The sequence below is a fragment of the Panthera uncia genome, chromosome D1, assembly GCF_023721935.1.
Source record: "Panthera uncia isolate 11264 chromosome D1, Puncia_PCG_1.0, whole genome shotgun sequence".
Classification (NCBI taxonomy): Eukaryota; Metazoa; Chordata; class Mammalia; order Carnivora; family Felidae; genus Panthera; species Panthera uncia.
The window spans coordinates 95687303-95715018 of NC_064808.1; the positions used below are offsets into that span (position 1 = coordinate 95687303).

Consider the following 27716-nt stretch of genomic DNA (forward strand, 5'->3'; position numbering starts at 1 on the left):
TCTGGGGTACCAAGAAGCAGGATTTCTTACCTCTACATGCCCACTACTGGCACAGAGAAAGCAAACCACTCTGGGGGTTATAGGAACAGAGGTCAGGATTCCTAAGCCTCCCATCTCCCATACATTTTCTGCTTCACAATCCTCCTGCAGAGAGAGAGAGACACAGGTCATTTATGAAAGTGTTACAATGACACCGCTTTGGAACGAAAGTGAGGATGGAAAGCCTAGAACCAGAGTGACACCATAGTGTCCAGAATACTTCACTTCAGTGGGTTTGAAAAGAACTGCTGCTTTACAAAATTAGAATCTCAGACACACACACTGTTAAAAGATACCCTGGGACTGACTTTTCCTTAAAGTTTTGCTGATTCAAGCCATCATCGTGGTTCGATAATTCCTATGTGAATGAATTCTTTTCCTCAGACACTGTTCTCATCCAAATGCACTTTTATTGCTCACGATGGTCAGGAGTGCGTCAATGCCTGTGTTCTTTAGCCAGCCCACAAACAGTGGTGTCTCTCACCCCTGAACCCACCTTCTGATGGTAGTTCTTACTCCCTGACTTGGTGTCGAGTTGCCTTTCTTTCAATACCTTGGGTTAACATTGTTTTGTTTTGTTTTTTTAATGTTTACTCATTTTTGAGAGACAGAGAGAGACAGCGTGTGAGCGGGGGAGGGGCAGAGAGAGAGGGAGACACAGAATCCGAAGCAGGCTCCAGGCTCCGAGCTGTCAGCGCAGAGCCAGACGCGGGGCCCAAACCCACGAACTCAGATCACGACCCAAGCCGAAGTCGGACACTTAACCGACTGAGCCACCCAGGCACCCCTGGTTAACATCATTTTTCTGATTTAAAGTCCATGACGCTTGATACACTACATGGTCACGAGAACACCTTTACCTTAAAGTCCACTCTGATCCTGTGGACTCCATCTGCTGGGATTTTTTGCTTCGAACTATTGCCATTGGAGAGAGTGCTGAGGATGTTCAAAGTGCCTGTGTTCTCCTGCTTACTGACTGGAGGTGGCTTTTCCTACAGAGACAGAAGATGGATGAAGAACACCACCACACCCTATTTGCCTCTGCCTTTGTAACAGATAACGCAAACGACAAGTCTAACAGATCTAGAAAACACATCTCCACGGAAGTACCCTACAGACACAGAGAGTCAATCTGCAGATTCTTTTCTCCAGAAAGGCATTTTACATATGTATTACAACCCGAGAAGAAGAATTCCAGGACTCTCCCCTGTGGGTTCTTGGCTTGCTTCTTCGTGGTCTGTGACGCCGGCCGAGGTTGTTGGCACAATGAAACGGAAGTGACAGCACGGGAGCAGCGTGTTCTGCCATTTTTCTAGATCTTTCAGTTGCACATCAAATGTGGGGCCGATCGCTCCACTCCTGTTTAACCCGCCTGGGATGCTCACAGAAGCGTTCCCAGCTCTGTGATCGTCAATGATTTCAATTTGTCAGTATGACCATGCTTGATTATCACTACAGTCAGAAGCCAGACAATGACCTTGGAGTAAGGCCTCCTAAGACCCTGGCATCTGCCCCTCTTTGGCATTGCTGATACTCTTGAGAGTATCAACCAGGAAGTTCATACACACCATTACGGTGGCACAGAGAGACAGCAGAAAGAGCCAGAAGATTCTTGAAGACCCGTCTCTCTCCATATAATTATAACAGCGTGGACACAGGGAAGGGTGATAGTTATAGACAAATGTCACTAAAGGATGCTGAAGGCAGAAACAATTACCCTGAAGTGGCCTGCGACATAAGCCTAAGCATAGAGGACCACAAAGAAGGGGAAAGGAACAAGGGGAAAGAAACAAAAAAACAAAACGAGTGAAAGCCTAAACCTGAAGTTTGTCAATTTTAAGAAAGTCCACTGCCATCTTCCTAGAAGCAGATACGCGGTTTCATTCACGCAATCACGTAGATGCCAAGGGCAAGACTATTGCCCTACAGGATGGAACGCATCCCCGAGCAATGGCAGAGAAACGAATCTGTCCTCACCTTTTCTTTTGGTTTTTGTTTTACAGGAATACTTGGTCGAGGAGCCACTTTTTTCTGCTTGCTTTGCTCTGGACCTGAAGAATTCAACATAAATTACAGTCAGTGCTAAATAGCAATGACCACTTTTAGGACTTACTGGCCTGTGAGGAAAGGGGCATTAGAAAACACAGGAAACTATTGAAACTCCGGGCTTTAAATAGGAAACGAAGACAATACCTCCGACTTCACTGGGTTTTTTTGCTTCTATTTCTCTATTACTCTGTAAACAGGTTAAAAGAGAGCTAATTTTTCTGAATTAAAGGCTTCAAAACATACACGTCAGGTTTCCACACGCTGTTTAAGAAAGACAGAGGTGTTCTTCTGGTTCAGCTATTCCTCCTTGCCTTCCTCACTCACCTGATTCCGGTGGCGGAGGCTGCTTTTTCTTGGGCTCGCTAGGAGTGGTCTTGGGAACTTCTTTTCTTGGCGGTGCTGTGCTTGGTGGCTGTGGGGGGGTGACTGGAGGCGGCTGGGAGACCTGCTTGCTGGACTTCCTGGAAGTCGGGGTGGTAACTTGTTTGGATTCAGGTCCTGGGGCAGAGGCGTTCCCTTCTTCACTCTTTTCCTCGACGGGCTTTCGAGGGGGTGGTTCACTATTGCTTTTCTTGGGGGCAGGGTCCTCTCTTGCTGCCGGGGTAGGCTTCTGACTACAGTCCACCACATTCTTCACAACACTGCTCTCTTTGCTCTCTTTCTTTTCACTGGTCTTAGGCTTTTTCTCTTTCTTTTTCACAGCTAGGAGGACACACAAGATCGTAAGTGAGAAGAATTCTACTTAAGACAGAAGTAGAGGAATGTAACATAACCTTATTCTCAGTTTCCTGCAGCTGAAGTTCACGCTGGAAGGCTCATGCTGGTCAGGTGAAATGGGGATACTTTTGTTGCTCTAGGAAATGGAATGCACTGTAATTTTTACAGGAATTAATTTTTTTCTTTTTATTATGGAAAATTTCAAGGTAAAGGAAATAATAAAATGAACCCTCATGTAACTACCATCCAGCTTCCACAAACACCAACTTGCTGGGAAAGAGCGGTACTTAAACAACAACAACAACAACAACAACAAATTAGCATTCTCTTTACGCTAGATGCACGTGATTGTATGGCATTAAAGCAGGAAGCATTTGGGGAAGATCTTTCTACAACACTACCTTTTGCTTGCTTCTGAAGGTAGGCTTTGGAAGGCATCCACTGTAGATTCTGACATTTTCTCATCCTAGGATGACAAGGGATATCATAAAGTAAACTACATTTAGAAGAAGGCAGTTGAAACAAGTGTCAATTGGCCTGCGAGAATCAGTGAACCTTTATTCAGGTTCATTCTGAGAGTTGAAAAAAGGCACTGTTGATTGCTCAGATTCAATCTGAGCCTTTGAATGCTTCAATCAGCAATTTTACCTACCTGTAGGCTCTGAAAGGAGCCAGTATCAAATTATTTTTGAAACGGACTCAAATTTCTTATCACCTAGTACTGACCAGCACCACACACAAAATGATCAGCTGGTATTTCTTGTAGTCAGATCGCTTCTGCTCCCTTAGGAGATTAATATTCATATAGTGATCTAAATACAAATGGACTGAAATTAACCAACAAGGCCTCTGCGACTACAATGCTATAGGTCTATCTCAGGGCTTTGTATATATTCCACCCCTCAACTTAGTGAAACTGAAACTTAACTTGAAGTCTAAATCCATGTCAACCCCTAAATTATAGTGCAGGTTTATCTTGCAGTCAGGTACCTTTCTGCTGATCAGTGAATTATCTCACTTCTTTCTACTAATTGGACGGAGGCAAGATTCCTGCTTAAGGACAGACTAAACCAAAGCACAGAACTACTTAACGGTCTCCTAGACACTGTCTCCCCTGAAGTACTTTCTCCCAACCACGTTTTCTATAAATCACTGTCGTGCTGCCATTCACTCAGCAAATACCTACTGCTAACATCTCCTCCTTGTCTGGGCACTGTACTCCTTATGCTCAGTCACCAACATTTCTGTCTGTGCAAACGTCTCGATTCACTTCAAACAAATTATCCCAGAGAGCAGAAAGTGCATCCATAAGCTGACTAAAACAAGGGGAAAAGATCGAGTAATCAAAACTTTCAGATCAAAAATCCCATGTGCATGAAAATATTCCAGGAGTTAGAAAGCCAAGAGTTGGGGCGCCCGGGTGGCTCAGTCGGTTAAAGCGTCCGACTTCAGCTCAGGTCACGATCTCGCGGTCCGTGAGTTCGAGCCCCGCGTCGGGCTCTGGGCTGATGGGTCGCTTCCGATTCTGTGTCTCCCTCTCTCTCTGCCCCTCCCCCGTTCATGCTCTGTCTCTCTCTGTCTCAAAAATAAATAAATGTTAAAAAAAAAAAAAAAATTAAAAAAAAAAAGAAAGCCAAGAGTTTTCTACTAACATATCACCACAATGTCCTGAATGCCGTGATGTCAGTTGACTTGAAAAGTTATACAGATAATATTATAATATATATGTAAATTATATATAAATGATAGATCGAGTATATGTAAATATTACGTATATATGTGGCCTATATATAATTTATACAATATATAAAATATAAACATATAATTTATCAGGTTTTTTTTCTTTTCTCTTCTTTTTTTTAAGTAGGCTCCACACCCAGCGCGGAGCCCAATACAGGGCTTGAACTCACGGCCCTGAGATCAAGACCCAAGCTGAGATCAAAAGTCGGACGCTTAACCGACAGAGCGGCCCAGGTGCCCCACAGATTTGTCAGCCCGCGTGGCTATTCAAATTTAATTAACATGAAATGCAATTAAGTATGTGGTTCCTGAGTTATACTGACCACACTTCAAGTGTTTTACAGCCACGTTTGGCTAATGGCTACCACACTGAACTAAGCCGAGAACATTCCTACTTGCAGCGCGACGTTCTCCTGGACAGCACTGCCCCAGACTATTTCTTACTGAAGGGCAGCCCAAACCTAGCCACGTCACAAAATCCAGCTGGGCAACTTAACCTTGCACCTCAAGGGGACTCATTACCACCACATTCAGTTTTCTGCTGCGTCCCTGCCACAAACCAGGCATAAACACACAACCTTCACGGCTGAGAGGCCACCGCCTCAGAGTAAGACCCCCACTCACTTGCAGCACTGCTTCTTTATATTTCGGCCACCAAACTTGGGCTTGTCTAAGCAATTAGTACAAACACCACAGTCCTCAGGCACCTGGCAGCCGGGACACTGCCCACACCGCCTGGACCGTCGTCCCTTCTTTACTGGAGGTTCCTGAGGCGCCTTGTTTCTGGTAACGGGTTTAATTGGTTTGATGGGTGGAGCAAGAGGTTCAGCATCTTCTGAGCCAGCAATTGATGACTTGTCTGTTAAAGAAACGGGGCGTTAGTTATCAGGGAGCATCTAGTTCCTTCTTGGGAGCAGAGGGGGGGGTCCTCAAAATCCACAGATGTTGTTATATACACGCGAGCCTCATTTTAATTGGGACTCCAAAAATGAAATGTGGCATAATAAAAATATCCCATCACAGATAATTCTTTAAATGTTTAAAAATGTCTATACCTTACAGCTTGATGAAAGCAGAAATCCAAACACTGAGAACACCACACAGTCTAACTTAAATATGAACTGAGTGCTTCCTAAGATTCTCTAAACCTCTACATTTTATATGAGCAGTCACCCAGCATCTAAATGCAACCATGAGAATGTACCTCAGACCTCCAACCACGGGGCATGTAACTAAGTGACCAAGGGCCCCAACTGCTCTGCTCTGAAATCCAGTGCATCACAGAGGCCACACTTACCATGAGGGTCTCTCTTAGGTAGTGACCGAGCATGGCAGGGACACTGAGGCGGGCTGGTCCTGGGAGACACATAACTACTCTGACAGTCCACTTCTGCCCAGGGACTCCTCGACAGCCTTGCCAAACTCTCTGGGAAAACAGTCTGGGAAGATTCTGTCCAACCCTCCTCCCCTTTCTCTTTCATAGGGATCAGACTTGCAAAGCGGTCTGATAGTTCCCCCAGCCTTCCCCAGCTCCCTCCCCATTTTTTCTCTCGGGCCATTTTCTCTAGTATAATCCTTACCCACTGAATGCACCCTTGCCATTTGTTTTTTGGAGAAACCCAGACTAACACATAATGCTACGAAGAGCCTACTAGGCGTCCCCAGAATGATCAGCAAACAAATCAAACGTCTGCTTAGACTCTGAGGCCGGCATTCCCTGACCTACCGTCATTCCCCATGGAAGACAAAATCTTTTCTCGTTCTTCCCATGGTAAGGCACTCAGGGTGGGCATGTCATCAGGAAACACAGCTCGTTTTCGGCCAAGGGCAACAGCAGCTCTTCTGCAGACATGTTTAATGCGGGGTCCTCGCACAGAGGTCTCTGATGAATCACTCTCTTGACCCTGAATAAGAGGCAAGTCAAAACAAACAACAGCAGCCACACATGTTGAAAATGTAATTAACTGAAGCCAAGGTAGACTCGTTTTGCTTATTACAATCTAAAATCAACACATACAACCCTAGTTATTCCCAGCTGATAAGCCATGACAATCTGCAGAAACCGACTACTTCTGTATCCTAAAACTGGCAGCAAAAAAAGGGGGTGGGGCTTTAAAAAACAAAAAGCCAAAAAACCCCAGAAACTAGGCGATGCCTGGGTGGCTCAGTTGGTTAAGCGTCTGACTCTTGATTCCATCTCAGGTCATGATCTCAGTTTGTGAGATTGAGCCGAGTCAGGCTCTGAGCTGACAGCACAGAGTCTGCTTGGAAGTCCCTCTCTCTCCTCTCTCTCTGCCCCTCCCCTGCTCATGCTTTCTCTCTCTCTCAAAAATGAATAAATAAACTTAAAAAAAAAAAAAAAATGAACTAAGTTTTTATTCCCGATTATACTACTGCTTTAAAGTTCCCATCAAAATTCAAGCTGCCAATCTATATTATCAAAAAGTTTGGTCTGCAGTTAACAAGGCTTATCCAATCACAGACTATTTCTTCTATTTCCCTGATCAACAGAGGGGTAGGGGGAACAACTTACAAATGTACGGATACAAGGCCACAGCTCTAAACAGAAACGTCTCGCACTTTAAAGAGCCACTGCTCCTATCACTAGGAGGCTAACCAAAAACCACCCCACACGGTGTCAGAAACAAATCCCATCGTGTTCCCGCTAGAACTCTCAACTGATGAAATTGCTAAATGTCAATATGGCCCTTGGCTGAGTAACATGAATAAACCTAAGTGTGTGGCCGTCTAAATCTAACTTGGTGGGTTGGCATGAATATGGACCTACTACATGGCAATTTTAAAAAAGAACCTGAAGATCGGTGGGTTTTCTCTGAAAAGGCTGGTGCCTGAGCTCACTTTGTGAAAAAAATAGTAAAACGTAAAAAATTAATAATGCTGTTCTCTGTAAAATTTGTTTGTCATCATCTTAACTAACTGAATCCTACAGCTCTCAGGCTAAGCGCTTCTCATTTGTATTCCACAAACGCCCTATTATCTGTGGCGCTAATCACTCAGTACTCAGAGGAAGAGAATCCCCCCACCCCCGTTTTCTGTAGTAAACAATAGTAAAACAATTTGAGTACAAAAACGCACCTTCAAAATTAAGTCACAGATTCCATTACACCAAACCCATTAAGCACAAACAAGTCAGCATTCTGTCAAGTGGCCCCAAACTGCCTTTCAGTCTTAATTCACCACCTTCCTGTGTGTCCCAGTCCAGCGATCCGCCGCTGTTGCCGTTCCTCTTCGTACTTCTGCCTCTCTACCCACACAGTGCCCTCTGTTTAGAATGTTCTCCCCTCTCATCTCCCACCTATCAAAATCCTACCAGTCCTTGAAGGACCGGTGCGAGTGCCCCCACCTCCTCTGCCCTTCTCCTGATTCCCGTAACTAGATGTCACGGAAACCCTTCGCCTAAAACTTGCTCATAGAAGGAGCTGTTGACTTTTAACAGGCAAGATGGAAAAGAGTACCTGTGCTTTGGGCTGGTCAGTTTGTTTAAGACTCTTACTCTTCTCAATCTTGCAGAGCTGGGCTTTGGCCTTTTTTAGGAGGCTGGCAACCCTCTTGTCCGTCATTGGAAGCTTGTCTGCCTGAGCCAACATGGAGCCTATGGAGGAAGTGGAATGTTTAACAGTGCTAGATGAAGGAGTGGAAAGGCAGAGGGTTTTCTCCTTCTCCAGGGATGGGGCAGTTGGGCCGAGGTCCAAGTTGTTTTTTTCCAGATTTCCTCTCCCCTTCTTTAGAAGTATTTTGGTTTTGACAGCTGTTGTGTCCCCAAGAGTCACGGAGGCCATATCAGTCCCAGAATCAAGCGACGAAGACTTCTTCCGCCCTGTTGCTTTTTTGGCGGAAGATGAAGTGGCAGCATCTTCACCAACGGCCTTCTCTTTGGAAACCCTACTCACAGGATACAATGCAGAACTACTCTGAATCTCTGATCCCTTTTTCCTTTTCTCTTTCCTCGACTCCCGCTTATTCTCTTTTTCTCTCTCCCGGTCTCGCTCTCTACTCTTGTCCTTCTCCACGCTCTTGTCAGCATCTCGATCTTTGGACAGCTCCTCAGGGGCCTTGTCTTTATTTCTCCCTCTCTCAGTCTGAGAGCCTGGGGTAAACCAAGGGAAGAGAGGAGAGGGGCTGCTGGATGAAAACGGCTCTGCCGGAGCACTAGCCTGCTTCCTTGGTCTCTGGCTTTTCTCCGCAGACTCCCCAGACTGAGTCAGGGAATGAGAAGGAAAAGTAAAAGTTGGGTTTAAGGCACTAGTGGCAAGAGGACTAACAGATATGCTTAACGAGGAAGAGACAGAAGACGGCGGGGTGAGAGGTGACAGCTCAGCAGTGCTAAGCCTTCCGCTTCTTGTCCTCATGGAGTGAGAAGGAGATCTTGGTTCAGATCGAATGGGACTAAAGACTTTCCTCTTCCTTTTTCTGTTGGACACTCCTGAAGAAGACGTTCCAGCAGAAGTCCGATTACTAGGCAAGGTTACAGACTCAAATATTCTAGAGTGAGCCTCGCTTGGAGTAAATCTGGGAGCTCTCAGAAGAGGGCTCCTTTTGTGCATATCGAACCTTGTTCCGGAGTGGAGCGGTGAAAACAATCGGGCTGAAGCAGCAGTACCAGATGGAGAGAAACCCGACGCGAAGCCAACGTCCTCAGGAGTCAGCGGAGGGGGTCGGAAATTATCAAATATGGGTTTGCGAATAAGACCTTCTTTGGCATACTTTGCTGAGGAAAAGTACTGTGGCTCTGACCTAGAATGCTTTAAAGAGGTCCACCTAAACGTCGGTTCTCGCAAGATCGACTTTCGCTTCCCTTGCATGGGAGCGGCAGAAGCAGGCAAAAATGGTGATGCTAAGGGGATGGTGGGAGGCATGAGCCAAGGTGTGTGGTCAGAGATGCTGGAGGCCGGCTGCAGCGGCGGGGGTGGGGTGAGCAGGGGCGGAGGCGGAGAGGAGGAGGGCTGCTGCTGGGGGGCACTTTGCAGGGTGGACAGTTTTTTCGTTGCTCTCGACCCGAAACTCCTCTCGGACACGGAATACCTTCTGCTCCTCCTGTCGTTGCCGTCGTTTTCTGGGGACTGGGAAATAGGCAGTGGGGTGTGAACTTCGGGGGTATCGCTCCGCTCTTCAGGAAGTACCTGGATCTCCTCCGAGGCCTGAGAATCTGTGGAGGTATCGACGCTGGGGCTACTGGATCGGGAGGAGTCCGAAGACATTTGAGAGGAGTGCTGAGAAGCCGCGCTTGATTTTTCAGAAGACCCACAGGACGTGGCACTGAATCTGCTGTTCGGGGTAGACTCGAGTCGGGCAATTTTAATTGGAGGGTCATAATCCTCATCCTCTATGAACCGCCGAGGGGTTTTAATGATGCGCGAGGAGATGGCACTGACGACAGGCATAATGAACTGCCGAATGTTCTTGACCTGTGTCTTCACCTTTCTGCCTTGCAGCTGGGCCGCTTCTTTCTCGATTTTCTTCTGAGCCCCCTTTTTCGCCCTCTGCAAGAGCTGCTTAGCAATTGTCGCATCTGTCCTTTTAGAAGAAGGAATAATCCTAACCGGCTTAATCCTTCGAGGGCTTTGTCTGACTACTGTCTTATCTTCTTTTGTGAGTGGAGGTGTTCCTTCCTTGTCCTTCCGGACCTTCTGGGGCTTTTCCAGTTCAGAGTTAATGAGGAGGCCGGAAGGGGTCTTTATCCTTTCTGTGGATGGAGGCCTTCCTCGCCGTCGGACAATCTGTACCCCCTTCCTTCCTATTTGAAGCTTCCCTGTCTTAAACTTAGACTTGAGAGGAGAGAGTTTACCTGCTCTTAATTTTTTAATCTTTGTGGCTTGCTGAAACGTAGCAGAAGGTGTCCGTTTAATCTTTTTCAAGCTATCTTCTTTGCTTCCCTTTGGTAGCTCTGAAATGTCCTTTCCGTGTGTTATTTTGATTTTTACTCCAGGGAAGGTGGGGGGTCTTCCTCTCTTCTTTTCTATGCTTTTAGAATCTTTCTTCTTGATCTTATCTCCAGATTTGGTCTCCGATTTATTTAGAGGGGAAAACACAGACGGGTCTGAGAGGAGAGCCGAATTCCGGTCAGAGCCACTTCTGGGTCTCCCGCGAGGCTTTCGAGGGCTAGTTTTAACTGTGTATAAAAATTAAACAATGGAGAGCATATATTTAGCTTTGTAGTTCAGGTCGCTACTAAGCTGAATACACTTTTAGCACAAGTCATTTTGTACGGACCTCTAGCTGGGTCTAGTGAGTCAATAAAACACCTTAATTGGGTTTAGTTTCCTTCCAACAAAAACTTGCCTCAAAGAAACCAAGTCAATAACATTCCACCTAGAACATTTGACAGAAAAACTAAGATAATGATAAGAGATTTTGATTAATATGCGAAACGAATTTTCCTACAACTTCAGGTGAGCAAGGAGGTTTTTTTTTAATTTAAAAAAAAAAAAAGGTTTAAAAAAAAAGCTGCCACCTTTTCCGTGTCCTAGCCTCTAAGATTAATATTTGAGAACATGTTTGTAGAAAGTCATCCCATCTTTTCAGCGAAATTTTTGCTTTAATAAATTTGAACAAGGAGCTCTTCAATCAATAGCGTAACTTCCGTAGGGAAAACACCTGGGCAGCTCGGCTTCCTACATTTGCAATCTGTTTTGTCAAAGTAAACTAAGAAAGCTTCACTAGATAGAAAAATCTTCATTCTGGAGACATCAGAATAAGATCACTGAACTCAGCGGCATGTGAACTAATGAGTGAAGGAAGATGATGATGTGTCCATTAATCTATTCCCCTACTTACAGGTTCTTGAAGTAGTTAGTCCCAAGTGACAAAAAAGATTTAACTCTAGTTGATGTCAAAAACAAATCAACGAATTCATAAATCAGACTTCTTCTATTCTAACTAAAAGGAATTTGCCAATTTATAAATCAGCTCAATTTGCCACTTATCAAGAGACGTGAGAAAACAAGGCTGTTTTCGAAAATTCTTTGTTTATACCTATATTTTCTAAATGTATTAAGAGTTTCCTGGTCTATCACATCTTCTCCTCCCTCGTGACTTTCCAATGTTTTATATGACAACATTCTTCTGAAACGAAAATCTCCCCTAACAGGCAGCAAAAGAGATTCAGGCCAGTATGATGAGCATTTGAGACTACAGGACCCACTTTCTAACAGAACAGAAATCAACAAAGGTCTCACTGCTGGGCTTTCTAAATATAAATGCTTTTTCTCACCAATTAACTTGCAACTTCCTTTTTTAATACATTAAGAATTCACAAATCCATTCTCCATATATACTAATTACAACAAAAGTAATGGACTAGGAGACAACAACAAAAAGACGTTTTCATTTCTTAAATAATGAAGTATATTCAGATGGCTTAAAACAAAAACAAAAACAAGACAATATTCAGGGTAGACTGATAGCCAAGTGGGGGGGGGGGGAACCATTAAGAAATGGTTGTGAATTCACAAAATAAACTTCTACCCAGAAGTTTATCACAAGATTCCTTATCATCATGGTAGACTTAAACCTGGCCACTCATAGGACTTTGTTGATTCTGAAAACCTCTTCTAACCACTTTTAAAAAGAATTTTTTTAAATGAACACGTGAAAAACCAGAACAGAGAGAAGCTCGGCCCTGTTGCTGATTTCCACAAAACTCAACACACACGAAGGAGTCCTAAGTCGGTTATGAGCAACTGCGTCGTGTATTTTCTGGACCTCATTTTGTCATCTACAGAGGAAGGGTTCGACCAGATGGTCTCTAAAATCATGTTCCTATAGGAAGTTTTAAGATTTCATCGCAACTCAAGGAGAACGTGGCTATGGTGTAAGTAGCACAGATCTCGTGATACTGCTGGGTAACTCCTCCCAGCTGGGATGGCAATACTACCACCATTTGGGAAAAAAGAAACTGTCAACTTACGCGTTTGAAACAAATTACGACACACATACGGTGAGTCTTAGATGAAACTCAAATGCTAACTAACATACGTGACAAACTAAGTCAGTGTCAAAGAGCAAAACCACCTAAGAACATCACATTTAACTAGACTGTCTACCCAAATCAGAGCAAAGAAAACCAAACGAGAAGTCAGAATGGCAGCACAGATGGGGAATGTTTTTTTCATCAAAAGACTCATAGCCTTCTCCTATACAGAATGGAATTCTGCAAGCCATTACATGTTATTTCCACCGAGGATTGTCTCTCAGGAAACTGCCATAAGTCTAGAATTTCAAGACATTCTAGATATTTTCTTGGCGAGAACAGTGACAAATATTGCTTATAAATGGAAACTTATTTATGGAAAAATAAAAATGATACCCCCATATCATTTTTATTTTATTTTAATACAGCCTTTGAAGGATCACATAAAATAGTTTCATACAGTGCTAATATTTTGTTTTTATTTCTTTGACAACAGTAGACCAAATTTCATCTGTAAAAAATAGCCAGATTATTCCCGCAGTTGCATCTACTACCGTTATCATTCAAAACACAAGAATCTGAGGATGCTCATTCAGGGTTACCTTCAATGCAACTCCCTGGTTTTTCAGTCATTCCATGGAAATCAACCCTCCCAGCCTCCCATGCCTCAAGTGGTTCCCACAGGGAAGCATAATAAAGAATAAGGCAGAAGCGGCCTGACAAAGAGCCCCGTAAAGAGGGCTAGTTCATAAGCCATCTCCTACTCAGTGTGAGGGAAAGGCAAGGATGCACAAAGAAAACCCCGGTATTTAAGATCATCCTTTAAATGCAAAGAAGGCAAGGGGAAGCCACGGTCTTTTTCATAAACAAAAGGCACCGAGCACTTAACTGGCCATACCTGAAGGAGACCTTGTGGGACTTCGTACTCGGACTTCTTCATCTGAGCCAAAACCTAAGAACTGCTCATCCTACAACAAAGGAAAATTATTTTAAAATCAGAAACAAAAACATGGGTGTGAACATATCCCAAAGAAATGCCCAGAGGAGACACAAATGAATTTGGAAAATCAGACTCTATATATTAATCATTATCATTTATATGGATAATATAAAATAACTGATATTGAAATAAATGGACCCAGTCATACAGCTTCATTACAGACAAATAGGAGCTGTGTAGTATTTGAACAATGCATTGAAATGTCATCTTTGGTGCATAGTACACAGGGGATAGTCCTAAATTTCAAACAGTAGATACAGCCCAAAACAATTAAAGAACGACTTTAATTCAAGTAAGCAAATCAGTTCAATGGCAGAAATACACAGCCCCAATAAAACAAACAAATCTTTTCAACAAGTAGTTAAGTCTACGCACACATAAAGAATAACATAAACAATACCATAATCGCTTGTCTACTAAATATTAATAGAAGAGACTGAAATTGCCATAATTGTCAGTTCCTTAACTCAGGAATTGACATTTAGATGTGATTTCTATACATTTGAGATCCAAAGATTCTCAACATGCATTTTATGGCATCGTTTGAAAATGCCCTGTGATAAGAGACTTAATGGTGGGCAGCAGCATTTGTGAAAGGGATCATGAATTGACCGCATACAGGATGAAATGCATTCAAGAATAACTTAGGGAAGCATCTTATTCTCAGTTACTCCTGGGAAAGGCAAAAGGCAAAAACTTCCCTTACCTCTAATTTTCAACCTGCCCTTTCAAAAAAATCCTTAAGGATTTAACTTATTTCGGACGAGTTCTCAAGAAAGGTGGTCTATTTAAACAAACTGATGAACAGAAATTCACTGACTCAGAAACTGAGTTCTTTCCAGAGGAGAGACGAGAGAGAGAATTTCAGATTCCCGAAACAAAATCCACAAAAAACAAGAATAAAATAAAGATCGAAAGACAGATTTTCTTGAACCTCCAATTTATACTGATAAGCCAAGCCCCAAGCTATGTTCCAACAATTAAAGCCCCCAGATTTTCCTCTCAAGAGCAAAGACCACATGCATATGGACAACATCTGGATTTTCTGCAAAGTTGCTTCCCCAGTTAGTTTAAGGCTACAGTCAGGTGCTAATCTGTTTAACCAATTATTCACCAGGAAGCTATGAAAAGATACATACAACCTTTCAGACAAATTAGCAGGTTCAGCTCTTAAATCTGAATGCTTTGCGTAGCACAACGTTTGGGTCCGAGGCTTTGCACACGACATAACTGAGAAACGGTTCTTAGAATCTAAGTTGCTTGTTCTGATGTTGTTAACATTATTCACGCATTTAACTATTTAAGAAAAACCTGAAATTGTCCTCTTCAAAGAGATTTGTCTGAAAGGCACTGTAACTCCAAGAATGTGTAAAACCCAAATTTAAAAAGTACGAAGTAGGCCTGCTTTTTACAGTATCTTCTCTCATCATTAAAGTTTTCATCGTGAATATCATTTGTGAGTGAGAATAAATCTACCTCTTCATCTCTTTTTAAGATTTTATTTTTAAGTCATCTCTCCACCCAACATGGGGCTCAAACTCACGACCCAGAAATCAAGAGTCTCACGCTCTACCTCTACCGACTACACCAGCCAGGGGCCCCCATACTGTTAATTTTTTTTTTTAAGTTTATTTATTTATTTTGAGAGAGACAGAGACAGAGCGAGCTAGGGAGGGGCAAAGAGAGGGAGAATTCCAAGGAGACCTGAACCTACAAAACTGTGAGAGCATGACCTGAGCCAAAAGTAAGAAAATTAAAAATTAAGAGTCAGACGCTCAACCGACTGGGCCACCCAAGTGCCCCCCGTTAATTTTTTAAGTGTACTTTTGGCTAGAAAAAGGACATTTAAAATAGTTAATCCTAAAATGTACCTTGAGGAAAAAAAAAAAAAAGCAGACAAATAAAACAGCCCAGGGTAAGTGGCCTCAAATGCTGTAAAAAATTTTTAAAAATAAAAAATAAAAAAATAAGTGAACGACAGTACCTTAGAATTTTAGAAGGGGGCCAGCCCAATCTCTCATGTGAGCACATGACACGACTGAGGAGCACGAAGGACTTGACCGAGGACTTGGTTCTCACACTTGCAGGCTATATATTAGACAAGTCTCTTACTACTTTTGTATTTCGATTTAATTTTACTGAAGTGTTGTAAGGAGTAAACGAAATAATTTATGTCAATTATGTAATTTATGTAAAAGCACTCAGAAAACTGTAAGGCGACATCCATACCCTACTTCTTCTTGATGTGGTTTCAGAAACTGAAATTCTGAGGGGCCAAATGACTTGCCCAAGATCATACATGTAGTTACAAAGACTTCCTACCAAAATAGTTACAATTTAAAATGATAAATATTTCAAGGAACCAAGTAAATCATCTCCAGCTATTCTTTCAACTACTATGAAGGTTAACTCTTTTCAGATCTTTAAAGTTTGATTTTACTCATTCTTTTCCTGCATCATCCTCATGGAACACACACGTGGATCTAGACACGTCACAGACACCTGGAGATTTCCGAACACTTCGCCAGGGGACAACGATGCTAAATGCCTGAATTTTATGCTCCCAGTGTGGCCGTGAGAGAGTTCTAGCAACTGTGCACATAATAAACTATGGGGTGAAGTACTCAACAGGTGAGGTAATGAAAGATTATGAATCTTGAAAATTAGAAGAGCTCCACACTGCTCTGTTCACCATCAGCGATCTTAGTGGGTCACTTTTCTCTATTTCAAACTTTTCACAAAACGTAACTACAAACTCCTAATCACAGTGGGCTCCAAAACAGAGTACTACTGAGCTAGCGAGTGGTAACTGAACTGCCAGTGTCTAAATTTCGCAAGTACTTTCCAACGTGACAGAAAGCGTTAACTCTTTCCTTGTGATCTTGTAGTTGGAATGAGAAAAGAATGAGTAGTCGAAAAAAGGCTACACTTCTACCCAAGAACTTTCTTTTCACTTGAAATCTAGGTTGACTTCTGCAAACCTGCTTAAAAAAAATAACTACCCATTGTTTAAATAATCCCGACAGTTAAGCCAAAAACAAAAGCCATCATTGTTATGTTAAAGAGCCCTAGCCTTCTGACTCTGAACTTCCAATTCCAAGAGCTCTAAAGAAAAAGAATATAAAACAAAAAAAAAAAAAAAAAAGGAGAGACGCCAAGCCGAGAAAGCGCTGGGAGAGAATTACTACAGGAGGGTGCTCAACGCAAGCCCTTCCTGCCTCCCTCTCATCTTGCTCCCATCACACCCTTTAACACGTGGGGTTCCTGGAAGATGTAGCCAGCAAGGTAACAGTGCTGGCTTCCCAAGGATTCAGACTTGTCCAAAAAACCAAAAGGCTAAGGCAAAATGACTACACACGCACACAAAAGACGACAAAAGGAGCTGCAATTAACTCCACGTTTGGCACCGTGGCATCATAAGCCCGGACAGTCCTGAGAGAGGCGACAGGAGACACCATGCTACACATGGTCAAGTATTCCTGGGAACGGGGCCCAAATGGCCATTCATCACACATACTTCTCCTTTCAATATGGCTTTCCCTGATGAGCACAGCCTTCCAAGACAGAGTCCAGGCAAGAGTCATCAAACCGATGCCTTCTGAACAGTGATGTCCTTGGGAGACCAGACTGCCAAGATTTTAACACTTTCTTTTCTCCAAACATAGAAACACACCTGCCAAGTAAAATACTGTGATATCATATTTAGCTTCCAGTGATTAAGAATGCAATGGGGCTGTCTAATGTCACTTCCTAAATGAAACCTAATGGCAAAAATAGTTAACGGTGTAGAATGTCTGTATTACCCATACCCCTAACTCGAAGGTAACCAGTTATTTGAGAACTTCCAGCGTACCTTTACCAGGTATACCTTTACTAAATTCCACTTAACTCATAAATGTCTTGACATTTGACGGTTTTTATTTTTTTATTTTTTATTATTTACAACATTTTTTTTTAATGTTTATTTATTTTTGAGAGAGAGACAGAGTGTGAGCCAGGGAGGGGCAGAGAGAGAGGGAGACACAGAATCGGAAGCGGGCTCCAGGCTCTGAGCTGTCAGCACAGAGCCTGACCCGGGGCTCGAACCCACGAACCGTGAGATCATGACCTGAGCCGAAGTCGGACGCTCAACCGACTGAGCCACCCAGGCACCCCTGATGGCTTTTATTTTAATGAAAGAATTTTAAAGCTTTTGTGTCTGGTTTTATTTGTAAGCGCTAGAGCAGTAAGAATATTTTTTCTCCATACGAGAACCTAAGTGAACCCAAAGTAAGTATTCAGATAACAATGTTGGTATATAAAATATAATGAAGACATTTGAGAAACATACATGAAATTCTGTGTCTCAAGGAATTGTGTACTACCAAGCCAACTTTTCAAACAAAGTATTATTTCTTTTACCTGTTCATTCATTCAAAAACCGTCTATACGCCTGCCATTTTATATGCTATCTGCTCTAGATGCAAAGATAATTAAGACACGATTCCTGATCCCATGAAGTATCTAAAGGCAGACAGGCAGGTTCACAATGTCACTTTTGCTTTCAAAAACCAATGCCAGGGAAGGATAAAATACCATGAAAATCATATTCTGGAAGAAAAGTTGGCTTACATCTTGGAATAGTTCATTCTTCCTCATATATTAGTATTTGGTTCATAGAGAAATATTCAACAAATTTCAAAATCCTTCCAAAAGACAGCAATATATATCTCCATCCCTCAGTACTGTAACCAGGCACCACTCCAGCATTAGCGATCAGAGTTTAGGTAATCGACCTAAACCATCCGCAGTGATTAGATGTGACACAGTTCCCAGGAACACCAGTGATCTGATAAACTTTCAACTGGTCGACCTCAACGCCTTTCCTCCCCACCCTCAACTAAATAAAATACATCGATTTTTGGTTCCTCTCTTAGATTCTTCCCAATTTACCATTGTCAGGGCAAAATACTCACCTGGAGTTCACCTCCCCAGGCTAAGGTGGAGGTTCCAAAGCTACTTTGAAAACTTCTCCATTAAATAAACGAGCTCAACCTCTTCTAGCCTCAGATGACTAAGGTCTAGGATGAGTCTGCTCACACCCTTCTTTTCTAGCAAGAGACTCCTCCTCCCTTCAGATCACAATTTGAATTAAGTGGTAGGTTTCTCAGACATGCCCCTTGGCAATAGTATCTTCTCACTGGGCCTTCAAAATTTTAGTCTCAAGAGTCTGAATAATCAAACTTTTTCAACTACAAAGGTTCATCATTGAATCAACTGAAGATTAACATCAATAACCACAGACAGCATCAAAAATCACCCAATACCATAACTGTTCCAAATTCTTTGAAATTTGAAGCTTCTGACTGTTGATATCATCATATATTGGCTTCACCATATGAGGAGGCCACAGGAGGACTAAGACAATTAAGAAGAACAACTCAAGAAGGTGAAGACACATACAAGAAGCGTACGGTGTATTTCAGTTCTAGTTAAAAAAGAGTAACACTTGGGGCACCTGGGTGGCTCAGTTGGTTGAGCGTCCGACTTTGGCTCAGGTCATGATCTCGCTCGTGGGTTGGAGCCCCAAGTTGGGCTCTGTGCTGACGGCTCAGAGCCTGGAGCCTGCTTCAGATTCTGTGTCTCCCTCTCTCTCTGCCCCGCCCCTGCTCACACTCTGTCTCTCTCAAAATAAATAAACATTAAAAAAATTTAACGGTAACACTTAACACTGTTCCTTTAGGAGTTTATTCCAGTGAGCTGTCGCTTCTGCTGGGATATTTCCCTCTGTGTCTCCTGCTACAAGCTCTAAAACACCAAAGTCCTGATGTGGCATTTTAAAGACAGGTATACATAATCACTAGTATTTAATTAGCATAAGGGATTTTTAAAAAATGTTCCCTGTTTGTTTTCTTTTCTAGCGTGTTCACTCTTTGAGGATAAGGACAGTGTACTTATTCATTTTTGTATTTTTTCTGTATCTGGCACAAACTTGGCACTCCATAAATGTAAAATGAAAATAAAAGAAACACAATTGTTTATAAAACACTGAGTAGCTACTGTGGTAATAGCACTGTAATAGAACATACTGGTGGAATCCAAAGAATTAAACAATATGATTCTTCCTTTTAAAAATGCATAGGGAGAGGGGCACCAGGGTGGCTTAGTTGGTTAAGCATCTGACCTTGGCTCAGACCATGATCTCATGGTTCATGGAGTTCGAGCTCCCCAGTGGGCTCTCTGCTGTCAGGGTGGAGCCCGGATCCTCCCTCCCTCTCTCTCTCTGCCCCGCCCCCACTCATGCTTGCTCTCTTTTCAAAAATAAACTTAAAAAAAGAAAAAAAAGAATGCATAGGGAGGGATGCCTGGGTGGCTCAGTTGGTTAAGCATCCGACTCTTGGTTTCTGCTCAGGTTATGATCTCACAGTTCAGGAGTTCTGCCCTGCGTCAGGCTCTCTATTGACAGCTGTAGAGCCTCCTTGGGATTCTCTGCCCCTCCCCCGCTTTCTCTCTCAAAATAAATAAACATTAGAAAAACAAAGAAAGAATGCATAGGGAGAATGTCCTCAAGCTAGCAGGACAGAGGAAAGCAATTCATTCATCTATTCAACCATTCATTCATTTAAATATGTGAGCCCCTTTCTGGGTTAAGGGATGAAGACAGCTCATATATTTCTTTTTTTTTTTTTTTTTTTAAGAATTTCTTAAAGTTTATTTATTTTGAGAGAGAGTGCAAATGAGGAAAGAGCAGAGAGAGATAGAGGTAGAGAGAGAGAATCCCAAGAAGGCTCTGCACCACCAGTGCAGAGCCTGACTTGGGGCTTGAACCCACGAACCGTGAGATTATGACCATGACCTGAGCCGAAGTCAGAGGCTTAACCAACTGAGCCACCCAGGTGCCCCCCTTATTTTTTTTTAATTTTATTGATTTTGAGACAGAGACAGTGTGAGTGGCAGAGGGATAGAAAGAGGGAGACAGAAAATCCCAAGCAGGCTCTGTGCTGGCCCGGATGCAGGGCTCGAACCCACAAAACCGTGAGATCATGACCTGAGCCAAAGCCAAGAAAGAGTTGGACACTTAACTGAGCCACTCAGGAACCCTGAAGACAGCTCATAAAGATAAAAAACAGCTTCTGCTTTCCAGGACCTGCTAGCCTGTTAAGAATAGATGATTAAATTAATGGAATACAAGTGTGTTGCCTGCTAATGGAAAGAATATGGAAGCACAAGAGAAAGACGAACCCAAACAAGGAGAAAGAGTCAGGAAAGGCATTAGAGAAAGGATGAAAACTTTTGAAGGATGAGAAGTCAGGGTCAGGGAGAGATATTGCAGGCAGAGAGAAGAGTACATACAAAGCCACAGAAGTACAAAAGACCACGGCATGGAATGAAATTACAAACAGTTTAGAATGGCTGAGGGGGCCCTAGCTGATGTGCGAAAGGGGTGTCAGATATTGAACGGGAGAAAAAGGCATAGGCAGATCTCAAAAGGTGTTAAATGACTTCATGAGTTTGAAGTTTATCTTCAGGGAAGTGCAGACCTCATCCTGAAGGCTATAACTGATCAGTGATGCTTTCAGGCAGCAGAGAAGTATGAATCAGATTGATATTTTCAAAAGATCACTATGACAGCTGTGGGTACGTAGAGACTGCCTTTAAAACCATAGGCAGGAGAAACAGCTATAAAATGACCGCAGCAGCATTGGGGGTTGAAGGAAAAGGACAGATTCCGCAGACAGGAGGCAAAATGGACAAAGTTTTGATATGAAGGGTTAAGGAAATGGAAAGAATCAGTAAAGACTGGCGAGTGTTTGGCTTGGGTTGATTAGTTTGTGGTGATATTTACCAAGATTGGGAATACAAGGAAGAAGAAAGGTTTACAGAGGTGGGAAGGGAGATCACTTCAGACATTTGAATTTGAAATGTTCATCCAAGTTGTAAGACAGGATAATGATCTGGAGAAAGCACAACTGAGTCCACGAATAAATATATTTATTTTCACAGAATATATTTATAAATTCTGAACCTTTATGTATAAATGGAATCACCCAAAGAGAGAACACCAAAGAGAAGAGGAGGGGCAAAGGCAGATGTCTACAGAATACCCACACTTAACACAAAGGTGAAAGGGAAGCCAAGGAAGGAGATGGAGATGGAAGGGCCAAGAGGAAGGTCATGCGTGGAAAGGTACACAACAGTCAAGGGAAGGAATACATAGCAAGGGATGGTCAAGTGGAAGTTGGGGAAGGACTGAAACTTGTACAGTAGGGTAACAAAACTGGGAGGGCATCTCTAACCTTAGCACAGCTGACTTGAATGCAGCGTTAGAGGTAGGAGGAAACGAACCGCAAAGGGCAGAGGTGTGATTAGAAAGTGACAAAATGGGGGGGGGGGGACATAGCTTGGCTCACAGTTCGTGAGTTCAAGCCCCGCATCGGGCTCTGTGCTGACAGCTCAGGGCCTGGAGCCTGCTTCAGACTCTGTCTCCCTCTCTCTCTCTGCCCTCCCCAGCTTGCACTCTGTCTCTCTCTCAAAAAGAAGTAAAACATTAAAAAAAAAAAAGTGACAAAATGGAAATGAGTACAGACTAGTTGAGAGATAGGGAAAGACTAGCTTGGGAGGAATTTTTTTTTTTTAAATTTTGTTTTTAATGTTTATTTTTGAGAGAAAGAGAGCATGAGGGGCAGAGAGAGAGAGGAAGACAGAATCTGAAGCAGGCTCCGCGCTGTCAGCACAGAGTCTGACGTGGGGCTCAAACCCACAAACAGTGAGTGAGGTCATGATCTGAGCTGAAATCGGACACTCAACCCATTGGGCCACCCAGGAGCCCCTGGAGGATTAGTTCTTGAGTGGAATATGTTTAGATGCCAAAGGGGAACACAGCAGCAGAAAAGATGCTGAAAATCCTCAAAAGCAAAGCGGTAATAAACGGAAAAGGCACTGGCAGAAGGAGGCATCAGCACTGGGAGGGAACGAATACAAAGCCCAAGGGATGGAAATTCTCTTCTTCTAGGAAAGGGGTTAAGCAAGGATTTAGCTGCAAAAAAGTTTATGGGCAGGAGTAAGGAGAGAAACTTCTCTGAGACGACAGGCAAAAATTGGTTTATATGGGGACCTGTCAGATGAAAACACGACAGATTTCTCCAGCTTTCAAAGAGGCTCAGAACCTACAGCAGTTTTGAAGAACACAGCTCTGAGGCACATAAATCATGGACAATGGCTAATTAAGAATAAATGGGAGGGCAGAATAATGGAGAAAAAAACCAGATGCAGGAATTAGTAGAAACTGATTTGGTTGCAAAGGGGTAGCCACAGCAGGGCCAAGATAAAAGACAAATGAAGTAACAGAACCTTGTTAAATCTGGGATGGTATGGTCAAAGCTGGTCCAATAAGCAGCAGGGAGCTACCTACCATCGGTTCTCAAATGCAGAAAAGCCGGGGCTCTGTTTGAAGTTTACCCTGGAAGCGCACACACACACACACACACACACACACACACACACACAGACACACAGAATAGGACAGAGACTGAATAAATAGAGACCAGATAGCAGTCTACAGCCACGATTTAAATATGCTTGGCATTCATTCACTCAGCAAGTATTTACTGAGAACTGCCAGGCACTGTATGAGACTCTAAAGATAAACTGACAAAATTCCTGCCCCATGAGGCTACGATCTGGTGGAGACAGAAAATAAACACACAACAAATAAATAAAGAGACAAAGGCAATAGGATGATGGGAGTTCACTGTGGGGGTTATTTCCTGGGGTCAGGAAAGGCTGCTCTAAAGTGATGCTTCACCAAGGGTTGGCAAACTATGGGTCACTTGCTAAATCTGGTCTGCCACCTGTTTTTGTTCAGTCCATGAGCTAAGAATGGTTTTTAATATTTTTAAATGGTTGAAAAGAAATCAAAGAAGAATATTTTGGGAGCACCTGGGTAGCTCAGTTGGTTAAGCCTATGACTCTTGATTTCGGCTCAGGTCATGATCTCGCTGTTCATGAGTTCAAGCCCTGCGTCGGGCTCTGGGCAGTCAGTGAGGAGCCTGCTTGGGATTCTCTTTCTCCCTTCCCCTTCCTGCTCTCGTTCTCCCTCCCTCAAAATAAATAAAAATAATCATTAAAAAATAAAAAAGGAATATTTTGTACACATGAAAATTATATGGAATTCAAATTTCAGTGTACATAAATAAAGTTTTATTGGAACACGGCCATGCTCATTCATTTTTTTTTATTTTTGCGCTACGGCAGCAGAAGTGAGTGTTAAACAACAGAGACCATCTGGCCCTTTGCAGAAGAAAACTTGCTGAACCCTGGTTTAGCCCTAAATGATGAGAAAAAGACAGACATACAAACTAGGTAGAGGGGCACCTGGGTGGCTCAGTCGGTTAAACGTCCTGCTTGGGCTCAGGTCATGATCCCATGGTTCATGAGTTCGAGCCCCACATTGGGCTCTCTGCTGTCAGCACAGAGCCTGCTATCTGGGTCCTCTGTCCCCCTCGCTCTCTCTCTCTCTGCCCCATCCCCGCTCACACCGTCTCTCTCTCTCAAAAATAAACGTAAAAAATGGTTTTTAATAAAATAAAAGATCTAGGCAGGGCAGTATTCTTGCTTTATAGGAAGTGCAAAGCCCCAGAGACAGCAATAAGCACGCATGTGTGGTAGACGAAAAAGCCAGCATGGCTCTGCAGCAGAATGAGTGAGAATGAGAAGAGATGGTACCAGAGAAGCAGAGTTGACAAGAGGCCAGAGCCTGTGTGGCTTGGATGGCCCCAACAGGGCACCTGGACTTATTCTAGCAGTGGGGGGGGATGGACGGTGAGGGGAGAGTCACTGGCAGGTTTAAAGACAGGGAATAATAAGACTTGACTAATTTACACTTGGAGCACATAGTTGCTGTGTGAAGAACGACCTTCAGTGAGATAAGCACACAAGCAAGGAGACGTGCCTGGCTGGCTCAGTACGTGGAGCCTGTGACTCTTAATTTCAGGGTCGTGAGTTCAAGCCCCACATTGTGTGTAGAGATTACTTAACAATGAAATCTTTTTTTAAAAAAAGGTTGGGGGGAGAAAAGGCAAGCAAGGAGACGACAGAGTAGTCCAGCCAAAAGATTATAAGAAGTCTGGGGTTTGGGTGGCAGAGTTGAGGAAAAGTGGGATTTAGGGCATTTTGGAGGTCATACAGAAAGAATGTGCTGATGGGTGATTTGGGATATGAATAAGAGAGAGAAATCCAAGGTACCTTTTTAGTTTTAGTCCTGAGTTATTCCAAAACACAGAAAAGGACAAAACTGAGACTTTTTGGCTGTGTTAAGTGTAAGATATCTATTACACCCCCAAGGGCTTCAATGCACACCTGTCTTCTTGCCTGGTAGTAATGGAGGCCACCTATTGGTGGAGAAGATTAGGTAACATAATCCATGTCAAGTACTCAGAATACTGCCTGGCCCATAATAAACATTCAATAAATGCTAACTACTTCTATTATTATTATTATCCAAATGGAAATGCCAAATAACCCTGGGACTCCAAGAAGTAGTAAGAATAAGAGACAAAGATTTAATAGTCCTTGGGCATGTAGACGAGGCCTGGAAGAGAGGGTGTAGACAGAGAAGGTAGCCAAAGTTTGCCCCCTGGATGACCCCAACATTCAGGAAAGTTAAGCAGAGGAGGGAAGCCATATGGGATACTGTAAACAACCAGTGAGTTAAGAAAAGGGCCGGTGAGGGTGCCTGGGTGGCTAAGTCCGTTAAACGTCCGACCTCGGCTCAGGTCATGATCTGGAGGTTCACGAGTTCGAGCCTGGTGTCGGCCTCTGTGCTGACAGCTCCGAGCCTTGAACCTGCTTTGGATTCTGTGTCTCCCTCTCTCTCTCTCTGCCCGTCCCCTTGCTCATGCTCTGTCTCTCTCAAAAATAAACAAACATTAAAAAAAAAAAAAAAAAAAAAAAAAAAGAGGTGAGTGCAGTGTTACAGAATCCAAGAAAAGTGTTTCAAGAAGGGAGTGGTCAGCCAATTCAATACCGCCCAGAGGTTTAACAGGATGAGGACCAAGAATTATCTATTCAATCTGGCAAGAGTGGGCTCCTTGAGGACTGGATAAGAGCTATTTCAGTAGAAGCATGGGGAGAAGAGCCCAGCTGCAGTGGCTGAGGAGGAGGGAGAGGTGAGGAAGTGCAGACTGCAATGACACACAGCACCTTCAAGGAGTTTTGCTGTAAGAGGGAACAGAGAATGGGGTAGTTGCTGGAGGAGGCATGTGGGGGTCAAGGGTTTGTTTGTTTGTTTTTTTAATAAGGATTATATTAAGACAGTTAGGGGCGCCGGGCTGGCTCAGTCACTAGAGCACGCGACTCTCCATCTTGGCATCGTTAAGTTGGAGCCTCATGTTGGGCATAGAATTTACTTAAAACAAATAAATAAATAAGATCTTAAAAAAGAGAGAGAGAGAGAGAGTTTTATATGCTTTGAGACCAGTCCAGATAGAGGTGAGAAAAACTGCCAATGCAGACACAACCCTGAGTAGAAAAGAGGGATGGAATCCGGAGTGCAAGAACAGAGTGGTACTTTGTAGAAGGTGCCAGAGGATGTGGTAGTACTTAAGTTCCCTTTTACCAGGAAGGGAAAAACAATTAAAGACCTTGAGACTATGTAAAATACCTCAATCCATATATTACACTTGGCATAGCTGATTCAAGAATCAGTAAATCAGTAAACGAAGACTACTACTCAAACTGCTCCCACAAACAATTCTGTTAATATTAGTTTTGGGAGTTTCAACCTTCAAATGGCCAATTTCCAAAGTTAACCTTACAAAGTATTATAACTTTAGTACTTACACTCATGCGATATTTTAAGCAGAGCTCCATAAAAAGAGGTCAGATAACAAGTTCCATGGGAGAAGAGACTTGTTCAATGCTAATGCCAACACTTGGTCATCTGTCTGGTACATAAAAGAGGTTTTTTGAAAAATGAATTAGAGGGGCGCGTCTGGGTGGCTCAGTCAGTTAAGTGTCCAACTCCTGATTTCAGCTCAGGTCATGATCTCACAGTTTGTGAGTTCGAGCCCCACGTCGGGCTCCACACTGACCACTGACGGTTGGGAGCCTATTTGGGATCACCCTCCCCCCCCGCCACTCTCTCCTCTCTCAGCCTCTCCTTCTCTGCCCCACTTGTGCTCTCTCTCTCTCAAAAATAAACAAACAAATAAGATTTTCCAATCTCTCCATTTCTTACTGTGTAGAGTGCTACATTTCATTTATGAATACCATTTAGGGGGAAGATGAGCCTCTTGGCGAGTACTTTTTCATCATTTATAATAGAAGAAAATATAGTGACATCTGTAACTCATTTCCAAAAACTGGAATGTAGCAATAATGCTGGTTGATTCTACAAGAAGGGAGAAGTATAGTATACTCAGGCATAGTCAAGACATTAACAGACAAACCTCCTAAGCCAAGATGGTTTCTGAAATCCAGCTAGTCAAGAAGTGTGCGCAGTTATTGAACTAATATCATAGTCTTGTCAACAGATTGGCAGAGGTATGGCCAAAGCCTAATTCTCTCTGGTTACTGGTACATTAAAGAGAAGAGTGGTTATTTTCATATACAACAGACAGGAAGAGACAAACTGTTTTAAGTATGATCTCTGCCTGATGTTGAGAAATGTTAACGTAAGAGTCACCTAGGATTGAAGAGTGTAAAGCCAACTCTTCTTCAATAACGGTAGTCGGTGAAATTTTCACCCACAGAAGAATGAAATTCAGTTTTCAAATATTTAATCAATTCTACCTAGCAACTGTCACCTACGTAAGAAATATTACCCACTTTGTAATTAAAGAAAGAAGTAGCACCCCTGGGGCGCCTAGGTGGCTGTCAGTTGCTTAACTGTCCGACTCTTGATTTCAGCTCAGGTCATGGTCTCGCAGTTCTTGAGTTTGAGCCCTGCGTCAGGCTCCATGCTGACAGCGTGGATGGAGCCTGCTTGGGATTCTCCCTTTCTCTCTTTCTGCCCTTCCTTCCCCCTCGCACACTCTCTCTCCAAATAAATAAACTTAAAACAAAAGAAGTAGCACCCTTCATCCTCATTCCATGTCAACAAGAGCAAGAAGCAAAGATGCTCAAAACAGCCAAGCAAATGAGCAGGTGAACTCCACCCATCCTGCTTCAGAAAGAGGTACTCATAAAGTGGCTCACTGGTCTAAGGAAAGGAAAGGAAAGGAGAGGAGAGGAGAGGAGAGGGGAGGGGAGGGGAGGGGAGGG

At 43.1% G+C, this 27716-nt stretch overlaps 1 protein-coding gene across 4 annotated transcripts in view; it reads right to left on the minus strand.

Moving 5' to 3' along the window:
* KMT2A (lysine methyltransferase 2A) overlaps positions 1-27716 on the minus strand; it is an 83615-nt gene that overhangs the window by 42274 nt on the left and 13625 nt on the right. For all 4 annotated transcript variants that reach the window (XM_049612130.1, XM_049612126.1, XM_049612140.1 and 1 more), the window contains 9 exons: positions 13374-13443; positions 8022-10675; positions 6272-6449; positions 5170-5404; positions 3207-3271; positions 2413-2790; positions 2017-2090; positions 900-1031; positions 31-144 (listed from right to left, as the gene is read on the minus strand). In XM_049612130.1, coding sequence (XP_049468087.1) covers positions 31-144; positions 900-1031; positions 2017-2090; positions 2413-2790; positions 3207-3271; positions 5170-5404; positions 6272-6449; positions 8022-10675; positions 13374-13443 — 3900 coding nt within the window. The remainder of the gene's footprint in view (positions 1-30; positions 145-899; positions 1032-2016; positions 2091-2412; positions 2791-3206; positions 3272-5169; positions 5405-6271; positions 6450-8021; positions 10676-13373; positions 13444-27716) is intronic.